At 43.4% G+C, this 24,490-nt stretch overlaps 1 protein-coding gene across 1 annotated transcript in view; it reads left to right on the top strand.

Moving 5' to 3' along the window:
* itpr1b (inositol 1,4,5-trisphosphate receptor, type 1b) overlaps positions 1 to 24,490 on the top strand; it is a 490,770-nt gene that overhangs the window by 306,420 nt on the left and 159,860 nt on the right. The window contains exon 43 of the mRNA XM_078543785.1: positions 24,174 to 24,357. Coding sequence (XP_078399911.1) covers positions 24,174 to 24,357 — 184 coding nt within the window. The remainder of the gene's footprint in view (positions 1 to 24,173; positions 24,358 to 24,490) is intronic.

Genomic DNA, 24,490 nt, shown 5'->3' with positions numbered 1-24,490 from the left:
ATTGTAGCCAAATTTGCTGGCGACACAAAGATAAGCAGGAAAGCAAGTTGTGAGGAGGATGCAAAGAGCTTGCAAATCGATATAGATAGGTTAAGTGAGTGGGCAAAAAATTGGCAGATGAGTGTAATGCGGAAAAATTAGAAGTTGTCCGCTGTGTCAGGAAGAATAGAAAAACAGATAATTATTGTTATTATTTAAATGGAGAGAGACTGCAGAATTCTGCATTGCAGAGGGATCTGTGTGTCCTTGTACATGAATCACAAAAAGCTAGCATGCAGGTGCGGCAAGTAATTAGGAAGGCAAATGGAATGTTGGCCTTTATTGCAAGGGGACTGTGGCTTATAAAGTAGGGAAGTCTTGCTACAATTGTACAGGGTTTTGGCGCGACCATACCTAGAGTACTGTGCACAGTTTTGGTGGTTTTAAGGAGGGATATACTTGCATTGGAAGCAGTTCAGAGAAGGTTCACAAAGCTAATTCCTGTTGATGAAGGGGTTGTCTTATGAGAAAATGTTGAACAGGTTGGGCCTATACTCATTGGAGTTCAGAAGAATGAGAGATGATCTTATTGAAACATACAAGATTATGAGGGGGCTTGACAGGGTAGATACTGAGGTTGTTTCTCTGGATGGAGGAATCTAAAACTAGGGAGCACAGTTTCTAAATAAATTCCCCCTCATCTCCATTTAAGATGGAGATGAAGAGGAATTTCTTCTTCAGAGGGTCATTCGTGTTTGGAATTCTCTTCCCCAGAGAACATTGAAGGCTGGGTCATTGAATATATTCAAGGCAGAGTTAGACAGATTTTTGATCTACAAGGGAGTTGGTATTGGGGGGAAGGCGAAGTTAAGGCCACAATCAGATTGGCCAGGATCATCTTGAATGGCAGAGCAGGCTCAAGGGGCCTAATGGCCTCCTACTCCTTATTTCTTATGACCTTGTATCTTGTGATATGATACCTTCAGAAACTTCAATGGAGAGCATTCTTGGTTTTCTGTGCAGGATGAAAATGGAGAACACATAGGAGTAGGCCATTCAGCCCATCGAGCTTAGTGTGCCATTCAATGAGATCATGGCTAATCATCTGCCTCAACACCACTTTCCCACGCTATCCCCCTATCCCTTGAAGTGAGTAGTATCCAGAAATCTATCAATTTCTGTCTTGAAAATGCTCAGTGATTGAACTTCCTTTGGGTAAAGAATTCCAAAGATTCACCCACCCTCTGAGTGAAGAAATTCCTCCTCATCTCAGTCTTCAGTGGCCTGCCCCTATTCTGAGACTGTGTCCTCTGGTTCGAGACTCACCAGTCAGGGGAAACATCCTAACTACACCTACCCTGACACACCCTGTAAGAATTTTGTAAATTTCAATGAGATCACCTCTCATTCTTTGAAACTCTAGAGAATACAGGCCCAGTTCCCTCAATCTCTCCTCATAAGACGGTCATTTTTCTCTCTGAAGTATCGAAGGAAGCTATCTTGAGTTTATGTTGATGAACCATTATGTTCCAATAACCATTTTGCAGTTTTCAGTAATAATTGCAGAATTCCCCTTTGCTGTTTTTGTTTCAGCTTGTACTCAATGTTTATGATATTTCATATTTTTCCCACGGTGGCTCTTTGGTAATTTATTTCCCAATTTCCCCCTTGATGCTCCCCATTAACCTGTATGCTGGTGGAGATGGGGGGGCAGGTACCAGTCCTATGCCATTGCTATATGAAGCAGCTATCGGGCAGAGTACTGCAGCAGGTTGATGTGTGAGAGACTGGCTCAGATTTTCCCCCCCTTTCCTGTGTGTGAATACCTTGCCTGGATGGAATGGCTGAAGGCAGGTACTCACCATTGTGAGAAATCATTGGTGTCAATCCACCTTGCGCCACAGTGGTAAAGCAAGTGTAAGCTTCAATGCTCCGTGTAATGTGAAGATTCGATTTCCCACCATTTTTATCCACCAGTGGACCAGTTCAGATTTACAAACAGGGACCTAGGGAGTACTGCATTGTTGGACATACAATCTTTTGGATGAGACATCAAACCAAGGCGCTATCTGCTCTTTCAGATGGACCTAAAAGATCCCATAATCACTAATTCAAAGAAGAGCATGGGAGTAATTCCTGGTGACTTTATCAGTATTTATCCCTCAAGCAACATGACCAAAACAGATATTCACTTTATTCTTTTTGGAAGTTTGCCATGTGCAAATTGGCTGCCGCAATTCCGATGTTACAACAGTGACTACACTCCAAAAGTACTTCATTGGCTGTCAAGTCCTTTGGGACATCCTGAGGCCATGAAAAGCACAATGGAAATACAAGCCTTTTTGTTGTTAGTCTTTGGCCAATGCTGTTGTATTGTGAAGTGCCTTGCCTCTCTGGTTTTTATCTTCCCCGTTCGTTTAATCAGTCGAGTTCTCCATGAGGAGAGCCATAGTTGGGAAGCTGCAGTGTACTCAGCTGGTTACTACACCAAAGCCATGTGCAGCCATCTGCCTGTGTTTATAAAACTAGAATCTACAGCAGGCTCTTAAACCACGATCTGGAGCAATGTTCAAATGTAAGGATGTTCCAGGTCATTGTGGATTGTATGGCTACTTCCACCTCTTTTCTGCCCATATTATTTAAATTCTACCCGTATTAACCATGGTGCAGAGTTTGTGCAGAATCTCCATGGAGATAACCACCTCACCAGGGAAGAACGGAATTACTTTGGGATTGAGGTTGGAAAAGACCAGGAGATGCAGGAAAGCAAAGGAAGATGTAAATTTGTGTTTCACACCTTTTACTACAATAACACTCATCATATGGATAAGGCAGGTGTCTCCAAATTGTGGCCTCTGGGCCTCATTGGCTCCCAAGACCTGGCAAAGCAATCCTCCCAGACATGGCAGGTGAGATATGGATTTACATTCACGTTTGTTAATTGATTGATTGAATTTCGCACAGCTGAAGATATGAAGAGGGTTTTCATATTGGTGAGTAGATCTTCAATTGCAACACCCAGATCTGTGATGATCAGCAATTTGACGTACATTCAGATTAATGGGATGTGCATTCAGTCTTTATTTGTGGCCAGTAAAGTTGTGTTGTACAGATGCAAGGAACCCAAAAGAGCAGAAAAAAAAAGTGTCATTATATTTATCAGAATGTGATGGAATACCCTCCTCTTGCCCGGATAGGTGCAGTGCCAAGAAACTTGACACCATCCAGTAGAAAACAGTCCCCTTGATCTGCAGCCCATTCATTGGCTTTACCCTTCCACTCTCTCTACCACCAGTGTGCTGTGGCTGAAGTGTGTACAATTGACAGGATGGACAGCAGCAACAGCTCACCAAGAATTCCTTGGCAGCACCTCCCACACCTGTGAACTCTTCCATTTAGAAGGACAAGGTCAGCAGTTGAAAAGGAACATCACCTCCAAACTCCCCTATAGGGCATGCACCATTCCAACTTTGTTTTTTATTTGTTCATAGGATGTGGGCATCGCTGGCTAGGCCAGTGTTTATTGCCTATATCTAATTGCCCTTGAGAAGATGATGGGATCCAGTCTCATGAATCACTGCACTCCATGTGGTGTAGGTACACCCACAGTGCTGCTAGGGAGGGAGTTCCAGGATTTTGACCCAGCGACAGTGAAGGAACAGTGATATATTTCCATGCCAGGATGGTGAGTGTCTTGGAGGGGAACTTGCAGGTGCTGGTATTCCTATGCGCCTGCTGCTCTTGTTCGAGGTGGTAGGGGTGATGGATTTTGAAGATGCTGTTGAAGAAGCCTTGGCAAGTTGCTGCAGTGCATCTTGTATATGGTCTACGCTGCTGCAATGGAGGGAGTGCAGGTTTATTGTGGTGGATGGGGCTCCAATCAAGTGGACTGCTTTGTCTTGGATGGTGTCAAGCTTCTTGAGTATTGTTGGAGCTGCACTCATCCAGGTGAGTGGGAAGTATTCCATCACACTCCTGACTTGTGCCTTGTAGATGGTAGACAGATTCTGGGGAATCAAGAGATGAGTCACTCACCACAGAATAACCATCCTCTGACTCTTGTAGCTACAGTGTTTTTGGCTGAACCAGTTCAGTTTCTCGTCAGTGGTGTTGATGGTGGTGGATATAATTATAGTAATACCATTGAATGTCAAGAGGAGGTGGTTGGACTCTCGTTTCTTGGAGATGGATATTGTCTAGCATTCTGTGTGTCACAAATGATACTTGCCATTTATCAGTCTCAGCCTGAATTTCATCCAGGTCTTGCTGCATGTGGGTGCAGTTTGCTTCAGCATCTGAGGAGTTGTGAATGCAGCTGAACACTGTAATCATCAGTGAACATACCCATTTTTAACATTATAATGATGGAAGATTCTAGCTGGAGATGGTTGAGCCTAGGGGACAACCCAAAAGAACTCCAGTTGTCCATCCATTGTGGAGACAAAGTCCCACCTTCACATTGAGGATACCCTCCATCGTGTTGTGTGGCACCACCACCATGCTAAATGGGACAGATTTCGAACAGATCTAGCAGCTCAAGGCTAGGCATCCATGAGGCGCTGTGGGCTATCAGCAGCAGCAGAATTGTACTTGAACACAATCTGTAACCTCATGGCCTGGCATATCCCCCACTCTACCATTACCATCAAGCCAGGGGACCAACCCTGGTTCAATAAAAAGTGTAGGAGGGCATGCCAGGAGCAGCACCAGGCAAACCTAAAAATAATGTGTCAACCCGATGAAGCTATAACACAGGACTACTTGCATGCCAAACAGCATAAGCAGCAAGTGATAGACAGAGCTAAGCGATCCCTCAATCAACGGATCAGATCTAAGCTCTGCAGTCCTGCCACATCCAGTTGTGATTGGTGGTGGACAATTAAACAAGTCACTGGAGGAGGAGGCTTCACAAATATCCTCATCCTCAATGATGGAGGAACCCAATACAGCAGTGCAAAAGATAAGGCTGAAACATTTGCAACAATCTTCAGCCAGAAGTTCCGAGTGGATGATCCATCTCGGCCGCCTCCGGAAGTCCCCAGCATCACAGATGCCAGCCTTCAGCCAATTCGATTCACTTCACGTGATATTAAGAAATGGGTGAAGGCACCGGATACTGCAAAGGCTATGGGGCCTGACAATATTCCGGCAATAGTACTGAAGACTTGTGCTCCAGAACTTGCCACGCCCCCAGCCAAGCTGTTCCAGTACAGCTACAACACTGGCACCTACCCGGCTATGTGGAAAATTGCCCACATATGTCCTGTACACAAATAGCAGGGCAAATCCAACCCGGCCAATTACTGCCCCATCAGTCTACTCTCGATCATCAATAAAGTAATGGAAGGGATCATCAACAGTGCTATCAAGTGGCATTTGCTTAGCAATAACCTGCTCACTGATGCCCAGTTTGGGCTCCGCCAGGGTCACTCAGCTCCTGACCTCATTAGAGCCTTGGTTCAAACATGGACTAAAGAGCTGAACTCCCGAGGTGTGGTGAGAATGACTGCCCTTGATATCAAGGCAGCATTTGACAGAATGTGGCATCAAGGAGCCCTAGCAAAACTGGAGTCAATGGGAATTGGGGGGGAAAACTCTCTGCTGGTTGGAGTCATACCTAGCACAAAGGAAGATGGCTGTGATTGCTGGAGATCAGTCATCTCAGCTCCAGGACATCACTGCAGGAGTTCCTCAGGGTAGTGTCCTAGGCCCAACCATCTTCAGCTGCTTCATCAATGACCTTCCTTCCATCATAAGGTCAGAATTGGGGATGTTTGTTGATGATTGCATAATGTTCAGCACCATTCATGACTCCTCAGTTACTGAAGCAGTCCATGTCCAAATGCAGCAAGACCTGGACAATATCCAGGCTTGGACTGACAAATGGCAAATAACATTCGCGCCACACATGACCATCACCATCAAGAGGGAATCCAATCATCGCCCCTTGATGTTCAATGGCATTACCATCACTGAATTCCCCCACTATCAACATCCTGGGGGTTACCATTGACCAGAAATTGAACTGGACTAGCCATATAAATACTGTGGCTACAAGAGCGGGTCAGAGGCTAGGAATCGTGCGACGAGTGACTCACCACCTGACTCCCCAAAACCTGTCCTCCACCTACAAGGCACAGGTCAGGAGTGTGATGGAATACTCTCCACTTGCCTGGGTGAGTGCAGCTCCCACAACACTCAAAGCTTGACACTGTCCCGGACAAAGCAGCCCGCTTGATTGGCACCACATCCACAAACATTCAATCCCTCCACTGTTGACACACAGTAGCAGCGGTGTGTACCATCTACAAGGTGCACTGCAGCAATTCACCAAGGCTTCTTCGACAGCACCTTCTAAACCCACAACCGCTATCATCTAGAAGGACAAAGGCGGCAGATAGATGGGAACACCACCACCTGGAAGTTCCCCTCCAAGTCAGTCACCATCCTGATTTGGAAATATATCACCGTTCCTTCACTGCCGCTGGGTCAAAATCCTGGAACTCCCTTCCTAACAGCACTGTGGGTGTACCTACACCATATGGACTGCAGCCATTCAAGAAGGCAGCTCGCCGCCACCTTCTCAAGGGCAACTAGGGATGGACAATAAATGCTGGCCCAGCTAGCAAAGCCCACATCCTGTGAATGAATAAAAATTAGTGTCCTGGGGATGTGATGATTGGCCTCTAATAGTCACAACCATCTTCTTTTGTGCTAGATATGAGTGCAGCCAGTGGAGAGTTTTCCTCCTGATTCACATTGATTTAGACATAGATCACTATTCCTTCATTGTCACTGTCAAAATCCGGGAACCTCATACCTAACAGCACCTAACAAATCCACCACGTGGACTACACCGATTCAAGAAGGTAGCTCACTGCCTCCTTCTCAATGGCAACTAAGGATGGGCAATAAATGCTGGCCTTTCCAGTAATACCCACATCCTAAGAACTTTTTATTTAAAAATTAAACCACGTTGCTTTACAGGTCAACCAGAAACCAGGAATGTCTTGTGATTGTTTCCCATGTGTCCCTACTTGTGGCACATTCTTTACTTTCTACTACTTTTCTGTTCTCTGAGTGCAATGTCAATGCAACATTATTATGTTGGAATAAAGTAGTGAGCACTTTCCAAGTAAGTTTAGCTCTTTTATCTTGGACAAGTATGAAATCGTATGTAATGTCGTGCCTATGTGCAGGCTTTTAGTGACTTGAAAGCCTGAGAGGGCGATATATACTGAAATATATCAATAAGGTGGAGATTTTTTTGACATAATATTTTGCCCAATGTGCTAAGTCCTTATGTTAAGTTTGTGGTCAAAACGTGAGATATTACAGCACTTCAAGTGGAATTATTCCAAGCTGGCATACCCTGTCAGTGTCTGTTGCCTGAGGGAAACAATTACTGCCCAAAACTTCTCTGTCTAATGCTGGGAATTGCAATTGTATGGAATGCTTGCCTCACACTTCATACCTTGCATGGTTGCTTTAACTCATTTTGTGTGTGTATATGAACATAATGTGGATATATTTTATATACACTTTGTTGTCTTCCTTTGCTACTTTATTTGACTATTCATTGGGTATAGATTTGTCTAGTAGTGCTGTTGATATTGCTATAAACATTGTCCAGAAGAATGGGATTATGCTTTTTGATGGCTCTTTCCTCATTCTTAAAGAAAGACTGGTCTTGGGGTTTCTGCATCAAACATGGTAGAATTATGACCCTGATACCTTTCATTGCCTTGTGCCGACTGTTTACAGACATCGGAGAGTGGAAGTCATTGTTGTGCATTGATACTATGGAACTACTTCTTGCTTACTCTGTCTGTTCTCTGAAATCCACTCTGTTTTCATTGCGGACTGATCAATATAAGGGGGCCAGGGCCTGCACATAGGTCACCCATGAAGATCCCCGCATGTTTTGCATGTTGGCTGGAAAATTAAGATGGTAGCATCCCGAATTCCATGGCAGCTGGCCTCACTGTTGCCTCTGCCTCAGTCGGCACGGAAACCCCCCACCCCCCACCCCTCCCTCCCTCCCCTGAAATGGCATGCTGGGCTGCCAGCAGCACTGGCACAATCTCATTTCTGTCACATTGCTGTCACAAATCAGCAACCTGGTCGACAAATACGGCTTCACCCACTTCCTGTGACTTGATTCAAGCCAAGCCTCCAGAGGTGAAAGATATTTTCTAATCAATTCTCTTGCTACATCATCCTTAATATTGTAAAATGTGTAGTAGATCATGGCCAACCGTTAAGCATGCCTTTATAAAACAGCAACGACTTGTTAGCAAGCCTGTCGAGATCATGAGACCAATCTACTTGAATTCGGTATTGTGCAAGATGTGCTTTGATTTTATTTTTCAATTTGCGTATGCAGATAGCATCAAGGCTGCAGTTGAATTCTCAGAAACTTGACTATAAAAGTCTATAAATCTGTTGGCAGCATTTTAACCTCTTGATCCTATATTTTTGGTGTACTTCTAAAATTAAGTTTTGATGCCCTGCAGGCTTGAGAATGGAATGTATCCCATAAAATCGAGCATTGGCAGCACACAGTGATGCATTAAATGAACATCCCTGACCTTGGCAAAGTTAAATCCAAAGTGGAATGTCTATACTTATAGTTTATTCTAGTTTCTGCATGCAATATTTGGATAGTATGATTGTGTAGGTACCTTGTGGCGCTTTACTGGCTGATGTAACATTTATCCGATACTATCAGCTGCTGTGCAAGAAACTTGGCTGGCTCACTGGGACTCTCTGAACTGTGACATATTTATTCTTTTACTGGGGAGGCTTGACTAGAAGAGCAGCCGTAACAAGTGAAGACTTGCTTAGCATTTTCCCTTTTCACTTGGGGACGGGTTGGTTATTGTTTCAAGGCTGTGATAGAAAGTAACAAGTAATGGCATGTGCCCAGGATGCTGGTAATCGATGAGCAAGTTTCTGAACTGGTCTGATGTGATGGGTTCTACTTTAACAAAAGGCCTTTGAGCAGTGAAGTAAAGAGAATGAGATATGCACGCTGCCAAGGCAATGTCTGGATGAAGGTGAACTGTTAGCCCTGGGAACAGTCTCAAATAAAGGAGAGATCACTTGGGATTGGCTGCCGTGGCTTGGCTGGTAGTTTGGCCTGATTAATTTTATCCCCACGACCCTTCTCCGTTGCAGCAGCCTTGGCGTGAGTTGGTTGTCATTAAATCCTGAAAACCGTGGAAACCTGAAGCCCTTACATAATGGCCTTTTAGACTTTCACATGCTTAACAGGAGGCCTCTGGTCAGATGATCTCCAAATATGGGAAATAAACCTATCAACAGTTAGACACAGGCAGCTGAGTCTCAAAACAAGGTCATTCGCATTTCTCTCCAGCACTGAAATCAACAAAGAGATGTTATATAACTTCTATTTATATCCTGTTTTCTCACTCGCTGCACGGCACACAAGAGCTTTTCGAAAGTGGGAGGTTTTTTAATGAGCTCAAACGTTTTTTTTTCACCTTTCAAAGCGATAGGAGTTAGCTTGTCATTGGAAAAGGAAAAAAGGATGAATTCATTTGCAAATGTTAGTGATTTGATGGTCTGGTTGGGAGAAATGAGTTGTGGAATAAATTGTATTCAAAGCCTTCGCATATGAGGGTTAAATGTTGACTTTGTACTGGTGCCTTGATAATTACCTGCCAGGTATTCTGATAACCTGAATCAAGTAAGATAGTTATCATTATGTGGCTGCCAGAATGTGACGTTTAATATTAAGTGGCAATTGCAGTATTTCATTCCAAAATTGCCTCCTCACCTCCTCCTCCGATTACCTTTCAGATGTACCACTGTATAATAAATGCTCACTCATGAGTCATACCCCATCTGCAGTGCCTATAACAGCAAATTCTATGTTGCTGTCTCTTTTTAAAGCTCTATTTATTATAGTGAAGCCATCCTAGTTATTGTTATATAAACAAGGCAACCGGCCACAATAGCAGCTTGAGCTAACATGGCACATTCGGCAAAGCAAAATTTCCCTAGGAGCATCACAGAATTTTGGGAGAGGATGAGAGTACGGGGGAAAATAACGTTGAACAGCAGTGCAAGCTGAGCTAAGGCAGGCAACTGAAAACATGGTCAATATAGCAGGATTGCTCTGGGTGGGCCCAGTCTTGGAGATTTGATCATAACCACCAACCAGTCCACTCCCACCATTGGTCAGTTGGTGAGTCCAACTTCAGGGCATTCCTGCCCTCCCAAGCCCATTGTAAAGCAAAAAGACTCTTCATTACCTGGTTGACTATCATTTGAAGTTCCTCAAAGCAGTCTTCCCCACCATCCACTCTTCAATATTTTGGTTACTATTAAACCAAGCAGTTTTTTAGAAAAGCATTTTATTTTATAACACTATTATTTTTTTTCACCCTGGTTGATAGCAGCAGTGCCTAGAACTTGGATCTTCAGTTCCTGAAGACTCCAGGGACAATCCAAGAGGGCTGGCAGACCAGCAAAGAGGTGGATTTTGAAGGAGGTTTTCTCTGAAGGCAGGAAATGCCCCCACATAATGGTCTCACTCTTTTACTCTGATCATGAACATGTTGCACTATCGATCTGTCGAAGCATGCTTGCACCATGACTTCCATTGGCCCTTGGTACTAGGGGAGACCGATGGCCACAAGGGTAAATCCATGAATGCGACTTTGCAGCAGTTATATATTTCACACAGTGACACGTGCATCTTGATGCTCCTAATCCACCCCGTGGTCTAAATGGTGCAGACTGGAGGCACAGGTGCATTGTGGAATGGGTTCCTCTAAAAAGAAGCTCAGTAATGTCAATGGGACATGAGAGGGAACTGCAAATAAGTTTCTCTGCACAGGAACTCGAGCAGAAGATATAAGATTGATTTTGTTTTTGTACAGATCGATGGGCAAAAAAAAATTGCCCATAAAAGCAGTCCTCTCCAGTAACAATTGCTGAGATGGCAATATTAAAACCATTCTGTGAATGAACCCTATCCCTGCATTAGTTGCAAGCTCCACACCAAAGTTTGCTGGACTTGAAATTGGGGCAAAATTGGTTGCCTGGGCAGCTATCCCTCTGAAGAAGAGAGAGAACTGCAAAGGTCCCTAAACACAGTTTGAAAAGGGAGTTTTGGGGCCAGCATCCAGGGCATGAAAACATCTTTTTATTCTTGCTTAATTGTCTGCCATCAGCTTTTGAAGATTGTGTCTTTTGCTCCTGATTACATCAGCGGGAATGCTGGCTTGAAGGAATCACCTAGGGAACTGAATTATCAGCCAATGTAGTCAATCAGTCACTAATCTTAGGCGCTTCAGCAACGTGTCATTTCAACAGTGTGAGGTAATTCGGCTTCATTACACTGTTGGGCTCAGTGAGTTTTCAACATTGATTCCCCTTGAGGTCTTTAACAGCCACCTTCTGGGGGCTAGGCTAGGAGAAACGTGCAACAAGAGACCAGCGAAGTCATTTTCCTTTCTTGGAGCTGGACCAGGATGGAACAACAAGTACCATTTACCAGTTTCACCTTATCAGCACTGCAATTTCCTGTGAGGGAAGGGGCTGTTTCATCAGCGACTTAATTTCCCTGTGTGGTGCGACATTCCCAGTCAGTCACCCCACCAACACCCAAAAAAAGCAAACATTTTCGGTAAACAGCGTTTGAGCAGCTGTGTTGGCTGGACCACAGCCCAAGCTGCTCGGTCATCACTCAGTAAGGTTAACTTGCCAGATACAGAGGACATGAATAATGGAGGTGCTGAACTGCAGGGCATGTGAGCTGAAACTTTTATCAGCAAAGTGAAAGGGAGAGGCTGGTGTGAGCTGCCTTGAACTCTACGCAGCAGCATTCTAGGATTTTCCATTGGCAGGCTGCACTGCTTTTATACTGACTCAGATTGCTGCAGTTGTGCTGGAAACTGGAGGGGAGCTGCAGGATATAAATTGGCCTGATTAAAACTTTCCACTTTGGTGCAGCCTTTGCTTTCTGTCAGGGCCAGCTTGCCTGTGCAAAAAGATAAATACTTTTTAATTCGATGCAAACAGATGGAAATCTTGCGAGGTTCTTTTGTGCTGTTGTTTCTTTTGTTTTTCTTTCTTGGATGCAGACATTTCTCAAGTCTGCACCCGTAGATTCCCTTCACTTCAATCTGGGTTTCTTGTTTGACAACGCAGGCAGCTCTCTGGAGATCTGGCAGTAATTCTGCACGTAAACTATTGACGAATAAAGGTGGATCATGCGATCCGACAACCTCGCAGCACCATAAATTATCAGGTGAAGAGGGGAACAGTTAATCGCAGTGCAGTACTTTTGACAGCAGTTTTTTTTAACCACTTTGATTTGATAGCACTTGTGTTGTCTCTTAAATTGAATGCAGCTAAGCTGCAGCAATCGGGTTTTAAAAGCTCGCTCCAAATGCCTCAACAAGCTCCCTCCTTGAGGAAATGTTGACCTGGGTCACAAGGCACCCTTTTTATTAGCTATGCAGAATCAAGTAGCACTAAAGGAGGCCTTTCGGTTCATCTTGCCTGTGCTTGGTCTTTGAAAGAACTGTCCAATTAGTCCTACTTCCCCCCGCCCCCCTCCACATTAGCCACCCAAACCCATATCCATAGCCTTCCAAATTTTCCCTTTTCAAGTAGGTTTCCAATTCCCTCTTGAACGTTCTCCTGCCTTGAGACATTCACAGGTGAGGCTCTGAACACTGAAGTTTGCAAGCAGAGATTCCTCCCTCCAGCTCCCCACAAAAGAGAAAGATAAGGCAATCAGAATAAAAACAAAAAGCTAAAAGCTACTGCGGATGCTGGAAATCCAAAACAAAAACAGAATTACCTGGAAAAACTCAGCAGGTCTGGTAGCATCGGCGGAGAAGAAATCAGTTAACGTTTCGAGCCTTCATGGCCCTTCGGCAGAACTGAAACATAGTTAGGAGAAGGGAGAAATATTTCTCCCTTCTCCTAACTATGCTTCAGTTCTGCCGAAGGGCCATGAAGGCTCGAAACGTTAACTGATTTCTTCTCCGCCGATGCTGCCAGACCTGCTGAGTTTTTCCAGGTAAGGCAATCAGAAGTTGTTCTTAATGCAGAGGGACACATGAATGGGCATACATTGGGAGGGGGTTTTGCAAAGGGAAAGATGGCTCCACTGCGATGAATTGTTCTTGCCGAACTGGTTTTCATATAGTGATAGCTTCTGTGTATGGCGACTGTTGCTATGGAAATGAGCTGTTTCAGGCTGATATCAGACTGGGTGGTAGCTTCCCCCACATCACCCCCACAATGACACAGGGCTTTCCAAGTTCTGAATGAAAATGCTTCAGGCACATTATCTCCTCTGGAAGGATTGTAAGCATTGAAAAACATTTGTTTTACCAAGGCTACATTGAGAAGAAGCAATGAAACTGCCAAGGATGTTAACTGCTGTGCTGAAGTCTAATTCTAATTCTAATTGCCCTGACAGCTGAGTATTGAAATCTCATAACCAACAGCTGGTTAAAGTGACATCCATCACCTGATGAAATTACAATACAAAGAACTTTAGTAAAGCTGGGTTGACTGTTGATGCCTGTATGCAGATTTGTCAAGCAGACAGTGGAATCAATTGGAAAGCAAATTTTACTCAGGAGGCCTATAACTCAGTAATGCCTCTCACCTGATGTTCATTTGAATTGAAATCAATAAATTTAGTTATCAACTTTGAAGAAAAATTATACAGCCAACATTGTGAAAATATGCCCACCCAATAACAACTTGCATTAATACAGTGCCTTAAAGTCCCAAAGGCACTTGACAGGAGCGTAATCAGACAAAAACTGACACCGAATCAAAGAAGATATCAGGACAGGATCAAATATGTAGATTTAATGAGCATCTTAGAGGAGAGAGAGGTGAATTGGGTGGCGAATTCCAGAGCTTGGGACCTGGACTAGGCTGAAGATAACTTCGCAGGCAGTGTTTACAATGCTGCAAACTTGCAACAAGCCCTTTTTAAGATGTCTGCATTACGCATGTAAGAGGACAAATGGTATTCTGAATTGTTATCTGTCGAAAGTGGCCTGACAGACCCTGCATTGGTATATTTGGCTTAGTGACTTAATTTAAAGCAGCCTTTCCAGTTGAGATTTGTGAGCAGTTAATTAAGTGTTTTCATTCAGGCTAATCTTGTTCGTGGGTAATTGCTGATTTAGAGGCTTTCTGCTTGACTGTTAGAGTTTTTATTTTCATGTTTGCATGTGGATGGAGACTGGGATATGTACTTAAATGCACGCAGTGTATCTTCTCAAAAGGGAAAATATAGTTTTTCTGCTCCTGGGATATAGGGGGATATTAGCAAGGTATTTTCTTGTTCTGTGAAGATGGTGGAGGATCATTTTGGACTGCTGTAGTTCTTGAGGTGATCATGATGCTCCCACAGTAGTGTTGGATAGAAGATTCCAGGATGTTCCTGCAGTAGCAATGTCCAAGTTGCCTTTGTTGCCTCTGGACTCGATGCTTTCAATGCCTCCCATCTTGCACCCTCTGTATGATCTTCTGCAAAGCGCTGCTGCCTGCGTCCTGACTCTCATTAAGTACTTTCCTTGTACTACCCCTGTGGTTGCTGACCTACGTTGGCCCCCGGTCTGGCCTTGTGTTATGATGCGGCAGATGATGTGTGTCAGGCCGATCAAATCCACGAGGGAAATTTGGTCACAATGATTTTTCAATTTGTATTTTATTTCGAGATGCGTGCCCTGAATTCAGTAGTAATAATTCCACCAAGACTCTAGAGATTTTTTACAAAAGTAAATTAAACATTTCTTAACAAAAGAAAAGATTTCAAGCACATAAATAGGCCTACAAATTACTGCTATAATAACTCCTAAAACTCCTAATTAATCTGGCTTCCAGTTACACCCCTGATAAGGCAATGGTTAAAAAAATAGATTTATAGATCCAGGCAAGTCAACACAAAACCCTGGGCAGTAGAATTCAAAGTGCCTTTCCCCAGCTTTGGTTTCTATAGACAGCAGCTTAATGAACAACTACTGGAGGCTTTTCACACTTCTGGTAGATCTTTCAATGCATTTTCCTCTCTAACACATAACCTTTTCTCCTTTATATGCATGTTTCTTCCTTTTAATGCAAATTCCATTGTTCCCTATGTCTTTGGAAATTTACCTTTCTCATACTATAAATCTTTTCATGGTGCTAATACTTTCAGAAACCTTTGGGAAAAATAAATACACTGCTTGGCCTAGCTTCTCTGGCTCGGTATAACATCCTACCATCTCTTTAAAATTCAAACTACTCTGATTTATCTACAAATGCAATTTCTCCTGACCCCTCATTTGGGAACTTCAGCCATGTTTATGTATTTAGCATTTCAAACCTAGCTTCTTTTGATGAGTCAAAGCCTCCAGACCAGGTGCCTCCAACTCAATTAAATCCCCCTCACACACACACAGCAACTACCCAAACCCCACTATTAACCTACTTTTACAATAAATCACAATATTATGAGTATTATTACACTTTCGTGGCAACTTGTCAATTTTAAAATTCTTATCTTTGTTTTCAAATCACTCCATGGTCTTGCCCCTCCCTAATTCTGTAATCTCTTTGAGCTTTCCAATCCTCAGTTCTCTGTGGTTCTCCAATCTAGGCCTTTTCCACATTCCCTACGTTCATCTCTCCTCTATTCCCTCTCCATGGATCATCACCTTGAAGTGGTGAAGAGGCTTGTGGATTTCAACAACCCCTTGAGCAATGCCATTGGGAGTTCCTTGCCCCTGGTAGCACCACCCATTGTGGCAAGATTAGGGGGGAGGTGTCGGACAAAGTGCGGCCCAAAAAGTCCCCAACAGCAGAACAGACGAAGAAAGACAGTGTGTCTCACCAGCTGAAAAAGTGAAAGAAGGCTGCAGCGTCAGAGTGGTCATGGTCATCCTGGTTTGACACGTCACCGAAATCTGACCACCAACCCATCAAGATCATGTGGCCAATGATGACGCTCCAAGCTCTCTACGTGAAACAAAATCATTCACAGGCTTCTGCCCAGTCCATTTGCCAAGTGTTGTGGCGATGGGGAATTGACTACGAGGACAGGGCTGCAAACCTGAGAATCCCTCATCAAGAATCAGGCAGGGTCTTTGGGCAGCAGCATCTGTGACTGAGCATTCATCTTCAAGATACCCTCTGCTCACCCCAAATGACGAGGGGGCCAGAAAAGGCACCCTAAAAATAGGCTGTCCCACGTTCTGCTGGCTGGGGAACCTCAACCTTTGGGATCACCATCTTTGTGGTCAAAGAAAGAAAACTTTGAATTTTGCAACTTAAATGTTAGCACACTCGTGGATAATTTCATGTGACCATCTGGAAAGAGCTGCAATTGTATCACGTGAACTATCAAGACTTCAAATTGACATCGCTGCCATCAGTGAGACCTGGCTTCCTGGCAAGGGGCAGCTAAAGGAGCAAGCAGGGGGTTACACCTTCTACTGGAAAGGAAAGGCTGATAGCAACATTTTTTTCATCAGAATGGTTTTTCCATCAGAATAGGATCTTGGATATATTGCTGAAACTCATTTGTATAAATAAAAGGCTCATGACATTTCACCTGCAACTCAGCCATAACTACCATAATCAGTGCTTATGCACATAACCTTGACTTCAGTGAAAATATTAAGGAAAAGTTCTATTCTGACCTTCATGAAGTCCTCGCTGCCATGCCGAAAGAAGAAAAGATCATCCTCCCGGGTGACTTTAATGCCAGGGTTGGCCGTGACTCCGCTGTCTGGAGTGGAACCTTTGTGGAAAAACTGGGTGGAAAAAGCTGACTAAGTGTGTTCATGATAACAAACACCCTTTTCTGCCAGGAGGACAAATATAAAACCACATGGAGGCATCCTAGATCAAAGCACTGGCACTTCCTGGATTGTATCATTGTTCAACTCAAAGATCTAAGTGATGTCTGTATCACTTGATCCATGCAGGGGAGTAATGTCAGCTGGACAGATCATTGACTTGTTTGATCAGTGATGAACATCCATCCAGCACCAAGACACCGCAAGTCCCAAAAGTCCAAGAGGAAGAACGTCAATATCTTAGCCCTAAAGCAGCCTGACCAAAGCGATGAATTCCAAGTGTAGTTCATGACCAGCCTGGAAAATCTTCAAACATCCAGCTCAATTTCAGAACAAAAGGACCTCGAATAAAGTCAGCTGTATTAGGCTCCTGTGCCCATACCATTGGATATGAGTATTGTTGTCACCAGGACTAGTTCAATGAAAACAATGCTGAAGCATGCGACCTCCTGGAACAAATGCAAGCAGCCTTCATTGCCTGGCAGAACAACCCAAGGCCACAAGTCAAGACGGCATTCCAACACTCGAGGCTAATGCCCAAAGACAAATCTGGAAGATAAAGGCAGCTGGTGGGAAGAGAGATCCCGGGAGATCCAACAAAATGCTGACCATCAGGACATGCAAAACATTTTTGAAGCCACCAGGACCATCAAAGGTCAAATGGATAAAATCTTTTTTGCTTACAGGATGGTGTTTCTCTTCGCAAGGATGACAATGCCATCCAGCAATGTGGGGAAGAACATGTTCAACAACTCCTGAACTGTAAATCCATAGTGGCAGCTGATACTCTGCAATCTAATCCCCAGTATCCTACGATAGAATTCATAGGTGAACCACCGTTAATGGGAGAGCTGCAGCAAGCAAGTAAACAACAAAGCCTGTGGCTCCGATGGTGTTCCAGCTGAGGTCTTCAAAGCTGGCTGACTTTCGTTCGCATCAAGACACCATGCAATCATCCAACAAACTTGGACGGAAAATTAATTGTCACCTGCACCCCCCCCCCCCCCCACCCCCTGCCAAACTAACTTCAGGAATGCATAATCATAACTGTCTTCAAGAAGTGAAATAAATCAAGCTGTGGAAACTATCGCGGTATTACCATCTTATTCATAGAGAAAATGCTGACACACATTCTCCTGAATCGCCTACTTCCTGTGACTGAGGAAATCCTCCCAGAGACGGTATGGCTTTAGACCTTCCAGAGGAACCTCCAAATGTGGTCTTTGTTGCCAAACAAATCCAAGAAAAATGCCGAGAGCCACACTGGGAACTTCTCATTGCATTCATCGACCTGACGACAGCATTTGACTCAGTTAATTGGCAGCCTCTGTGGTTTGTGCTCCAAAAATTTGGATATCTAAGAAATTTCGTCACAATCCTGCAATTGCTTCATAATGATTTAACTGCAACTGTCTTGAGTGGGAGATCGGAAGCAGGTGTCTTCAAAATCCAGACCATGGTCAAGCAAGGCTGTGTGATAGCTTCCATACTGTTTATCTACCTAATGGTGGCTATTTACCTCAAATATCGGCTGCCCTCGTGTCAGCATTAAATAACACAACGATGGAAAACTCAATTTTAGTTGGATTGTGCGTCAGTGACACTTAAGAATGCTCGAGAGATTCCATCTGCAATGTTTCTGCTGCATCCTCTGTATTCAATAGGAGGACCAACAGACACTCGCTAGTGTCCTCCTTGAAGCCAGGTCCACAAGCATTTTCAAGCGGAGCTCCTGCAAAATCAAATTGATGTGTCCGGATGGCCGAAAAGCATCTCCCCCGCCAGGTCCTGTTTTCTCAAATAGCCAACGTTCTGGGGAGGACAAAAAAAAAACGCCTCAAAGATGCTCTGAAGCTCTCCTTGTAGTGTGGCAGCATTGACAATGACAGGGAGGAGCTTGTTACCAGTTGTTTAAAATGATGACAACTTGTCCATCAATCTGCTTCACACTTGGTGTCACAACATGTTATGAAAAGGCTGAGCGGCGGCAGCGAAGGAAAGAAAAGGAAGCAAACCCTGCACTCCAGATCCCATTACCTTGTGGGATGTTCTGCCCCACGTGCCCAAAGATCTGTGGGTCAAGAGTCAGCCTGTTCAATCACAGAAAGACCCATAGCAGAAACTCCCGACCCTTAATTGTAGTCATCCTTGAATTGAGGGACAGCCAACAATGATTGACGACCGTGCCATCAGCTGTTTAGACCCAAAGCTTGGGAATTCCCTCCCTCCCTTAACCTCACTATCTCTTTCCTCTTTAAAACTCATCTTAAAATCTACCTCGTTCACCAATCTTTTCGCTTGCCCTAATATTCCTTTGTGTCTGAATCAAATTTTGTTTGGTGCTCCTGGGGTGATTTACGGCATTGAAGGTGCTGTATAAATACAGATCGTTGTTGTTGATTGGCTCCTGCTCTTCTGTGGTCAAGGTCATGGAATTACGAGGTAAGTTTGGTTTGTTGCTGTTGTATGCCCATAGGAGAGCTACATGTGGTGGATGGACTGGAAATTGAGTTCAGGTGCAGAGATATGAATCGAACACTCTCTTCACTGGTGTCAAGCTTTGTGTGTTTTGCACTTGAATTGAACATGAAGTATTCCATTGTACACCTGACTTGAGCCTTTTAGATGGTAGAAAGACATTGAGGGGTTGGCAGGTAGGTTCTTCAACTCAGAGTACTCATTGTCTGCCCTGTTTCTGGAGCCATGATGTTGATGCAGTTGGTGAGTGGTAAGCCCCAGGATGAAATGGTGATGCTGTTGAAGGTCAGAGGGCAAGTGGTTGGACTTGTGTTTTGTTGGTGATGGTCATTGCATGATAGTTATGTGATAAAACCTGTCTCTCCATCACCCAAGCCTAGATGTTCAAGTTCTGTTGTAAGCTTGCATGGGCTGCATGACTACTGGAGGAGTTGTGAATGAAGCTGAGCCCTGTCGAATCACCCACAAACATCCTCACTTCTGACCTCGTATTAGTAGGATAGCTATCGAGTCTTACTCAAACATTTTGGTTGACAAGCATTCCCAATTGCCCTAGAATGCTGCTGTACATGGTTATGGGATATGAATCCATGCTTATTGTTTGCTATATAGTAAGCTCATGAATTTGCAAATATGACCCAGCAGTGCCCCACAGGAAGGACAAGACAAAACTACAGAGCCAGCTTAGTTTCATTTAAATCTAAAGTTCCTATGGAATATAATATAATATTATCGAGCACTTGTGGCACGCTAAGTTAATAGCACTTTATAATGGAATTATGTCTGTGTCTCTCACTGGATAGCAGAGGTGATGTGGCACAGCAGGATGATCTATGACTGTAGGCCCAGAGATACTTGGAGCAAAGTTACAGGTGAAGGTGAGACAGGACTTAAGTGGCTGCCAGGGTGTTTTGTAAGTAGCACTGCTTTAAGCATTGAGGCTCTTGCAAGTGGTTCCCTTCCAGCTCTTTTATCACCTTTATCATCTGAGCCTTTTGGATAAAGCTCATTGGGTGGTTCATTTAAGCCTTCAAGTAAGAAATATTTCAGGAGAAGATTAATGTGATCCCCTCCAGCAGAGAAGTGATGGGTTGGTAATGATTGCCGAGTGATTTGAGGAGAAATGGTTGGTGGAAGAAGACTACCAGACAAGATCTTGAACTTTTAACATTTTTGAACCAGAAGTGCTGGTTTACATCATCAATTCAGCAATGGAGAATAGTATCTCAACAAGGCACAGGAATGTAGCCACTTGCAGCTTTGTTGAATTGTGATCAATGATATTTACAGATTAACTCAACTTGGATGTATCCATGGAAAACGTTGGTGACTCACTTTCCTAAGTTGACAAGGTGTCCTAGCAGCAATCGTGGTTATTGGAATGAGGTTTTTGAAGCCAGAAGGGATTAAGATGAAAAAGGTTCAATTCTTACGGTTTTGCAAGAGGTCTCTGGGCATTATTTTGGAGGAAGATCAAATATCGTCCTGATTGCTTGTCTTTTCACTCTCTCTAGCTAACCTGACTCCATTTTACTGCCTAACATTCTGACAGTGACCTGTTCTAAGTTTATGGTCTACAACAGAGGGCAGGATTGGATCCTCTGCTACCAAGATGAATAGAAATTTGCCCTGTCAGAATACTTAATTCTGGGTCATGTAGCATTTTGAATGCAAGGCATCGAGCTGAGTTCTTAAATCCATCTGGTGACCTTACTTTCTTTCAAATGGTATTTCTGAGGGAGTTTTATTTATTTTATAGGGAAGGGAGACAAGAACATGAAGATTCTACTGACTAACTGGGAGAGAGCCAATAATAAGTCAAGATTCCAAAGAGCACATGTATTTTGGGGTGGTTGGTGGGGGGAAGCTTCATGTGGTTCCTATGAGCTTTGCCTGGCACTATGTAAGAAATGACTGTCCAATACTATTGCTTTCAATTCAAAAAGCAAAGGCCCAAAGTATAGGACACCATCAAAGTTGAACAGAATAAGAAATGAGGTCAATCAGGAAGCTGTAATTATTAAAAGATGTCCCATTTTGGGGTTTTTAAAAACCTACAGGATGGAAAGATGGAAGGAAATAAGGAGATTTCAGATCGTGGGGTGAAAAAAAATAAGTAGGAAACTCTTCTAACAGAGTGAGGACCCAAGGAGGAGGTAGAAAGTTTTGCTGAACGTATCTTCAGTTTAGAGAGAACGAGAGGGGCAAAGAATGAAAAGATAGAAGAAAAGTTGAGGGAATGGCTGAAGGCCAAATTTGAGGGAGATTGCCTGTGAAATGATCAAACAAGCTTCTTTTTCTGTATACTGTCAGGAGGTGCAAGGGAGTTGGGGGAACATCCAAGATTTGGGAGCAGTGTTCAAATTTGAATGGACTCGGGCTTTACAGAAAATCAACAGTCGCTGAGGGGGTCAAAAATGTACTGGCACAAATGAGGAAATAAGACTTTCTGGAGTCAGCTTTAAAAATAGAAATGTGGATGATTCATTTGAGGTTGAAGGAGACGGTTAGGTCAAAAGGTTTTATTAGGTTAGGCAGCGCTAAAGGTTGCTGCTGCTTAGACTTAGAAAAATCGTGACAAAACCATCAGTGAAATTGGACCTGTGGTCAAGTTTTCTTTTCTGTTTGCGGGACTACAAATTTTATCCCTTCATGCCTTTCTATAGTTGAATAAAAGAAGATTTTTTTTCTGTACCACTGGAGGCAAGGAGGGGAAGCCTGCTTGGTCCGCTCAGTTTGTGAGAAGACTGAAGGTAGATGCGCCAAGTCCCTGCAATTTGAAGAGCGTTGCTGGAAATGGATTACCAGCAGCAAAGGCCAGATAAAGGTGGATAATGAATTGAGGAAGTCAAAATGGAACAGAGTTGTCAGGAGCCCTAAATTTAATGATCATCATTGACCATAATGTGGATAGAATGATTTCAGGGGGAACTGGAAAATAGCTTTTCTGGATGACTTGCGTATAAAGGCACAATGCAGACCCTGTCCAAGATGCACAAAGAAATGACAAATGATTCGTCAACTGTTGAAGAGCAGAAATTGCATGGTGAATCTGCTAATTCTCCACATGTGTGGATAAAAAATAATATGGGTTAAAAAACCAGGTAATTTCTTCTTTCAAAAAGGTGCAGTTTATATTTGGAGTTCTTACTAAAAATGGCTCACTACCTCCAGCTGGTGAATGGCTTCCCCTTCCATTAACGCCATTGTATACTGACCACCGATGTTCAAGGGTGATTCTCTCACTGATATATTCCTTGCATCACTCCCAACATAAATCAGGACCTCTTAATTAATGCCTAATGCTTTCCCACTAAAGCTGAAACCCAACTGCCAAGATGATGTGCCTTGTTCCTGTAACTCTCCAACTTGCCACACAGTTGAAACACTCATGTTTTAATGTCTGGCAAATTAAAGCTTATAATCATTTGCATGAAAACCATGACTGGGATTTATAAAATTTCATTAGATTCTTATTATCAATAAGTAACATGAAGAACCAGGACCCATAGGACAATGCAACATTCCAGCATTCACAAGAAAAACTGCTTTCTTCATTGCTATATAATATCACTGTTTGTGTCACAGAGCTACAGAACTCAAGTTTGACCCATTGCCTCAGTTGTTCACTGGTCTCACTGAGTGGTCCAACCTGCTAGCAATAATCTATTTTGAGGCAAAGCTTTGCAGGCCTTCCCTTTAACTCTTCCTTCTGAGTTAGGGTGGCTGTTTGGGGCAATAAAGAGGATCCCAGCCCATAATCACTATTATCCTGCTTTGAAAGCTGCAGTAGCGACGATGGTGAAACTTTGAGCTGAAGTAATTGGATAATCAGACCTAGCACAGATTAATCTCACCCTTGCTGTCAAGATGTCCGTTAAATGCAATGAGGGTGTGGTTATCATGACCTGTATGACCTTGGCTATTTTTAATGTCCAGCAACTGCAGGTGTCAAACTTAATTGCACTGTGGAGATTTCCCCTGTGTGAATCAGTTCAATAAAATATGGCTTTGAGTGGAAAATCTCCGAGGGATGTGCAGTTCCTTGTCTTAAGCACTTATTTTTAGCCTAAGTGATAAGTAATGAGGGCGGTAACAGGAAGCACAGCATTACATGTGTTCAATAAAAACAGAAAATGGTGGAAACATTCAGCAGGCCAGAAATCATTTGTTTAATTTAGTCCTTAATCACAAAGTGATTCCTGGAAACTTGTAGCCTGCACTTTAGCCCTTTAACAACATTCTCATGCTCTTTGTTGCTATTGGAAATAACAACTGCACATTCTCTCCTTTCATTTTCTCTTTCTGTTCACCACCAAGCACACTTGCCCTCTGCCACCCAAGACCAAGCAAAGGGTGTCCTTGTTCTGGGTTGGGTTTGATTTCCAGTCAGAGGTGAAATAACAGTTTACGAACTGATTCCCAACCAATGTTTACACCTTGCTGTGCGGGTATGAAGAAAAGGAAAGAGAATATTGCAGTTATCTGTGAACAAATGTGTGATACCTCTCTGCGCTCCTTCAGGTCTGGCCTCTTGCACATCCCCTATTTTCATTGTTTCACTATCAGCAGCCATGTTGCTTATGCCCTAAGCTCTGAAATCTGCACCCTAAACCCCTCTGCCTCTCCACTTATATCTCCTCCATGAAGATATTCCTTAAAATCTGCCTCTTCAACCAAACTTTTGGTCACCTGCCCTTGGCTTGGTGTGACATTTTGTTTGATTTCACTCCTGCAAAGCACCTTGGGATGTTTTGATTACATTAAAAGTGCTAGCTGAATGCAAGTTGTTGTTGTTGTAGAAGCCAAATGAGGAGTAGCATCCAGTATATTGATATCTGATTGATCATTTCTCCACCTTGACAGCATTCGTTTTACTGCCGCCTAACAGAGGATAAGAAGTCTGAGAAATTCTTCAAGGTGTTTTATGACCGCATGAAGCTTGCACAGCAAGAGATCAAAGCTACAGTGACTGTAAATACCAGCGACCTTGGTAATAAAAAGAAAGACGATGAATCTTCAGAGAGGGACGTGCCTGTGCGAAGAAGAGGTAAGGCCGGGATTAGAGAATACTGTTGTGTACGAAAATAGCACCTTGCCAGGCACAATGTAGACTAATTATTTATTCTGATTGCCATTATTATCCTAAAACTGGAACTTTAATTACTTCATAAAATTGTATT

This window comes from Cetorhinus maximus, chromosome 6 (assembly GCF_964194155.1).
Source record: "Cetorhinus maximus chromosome 6, sCetMax3.hap1.1, whole genome shotgun sequence".
NCBI lineage: Eukaryota > Metazoa > Chordata > Chondrichthyes > Lamniformes > Cetorhinidae > Cetorhinus > Cetorhinus maximus.
This window is presented reverse-complemented; position numbering and strand designations above follow the sequence as displayed.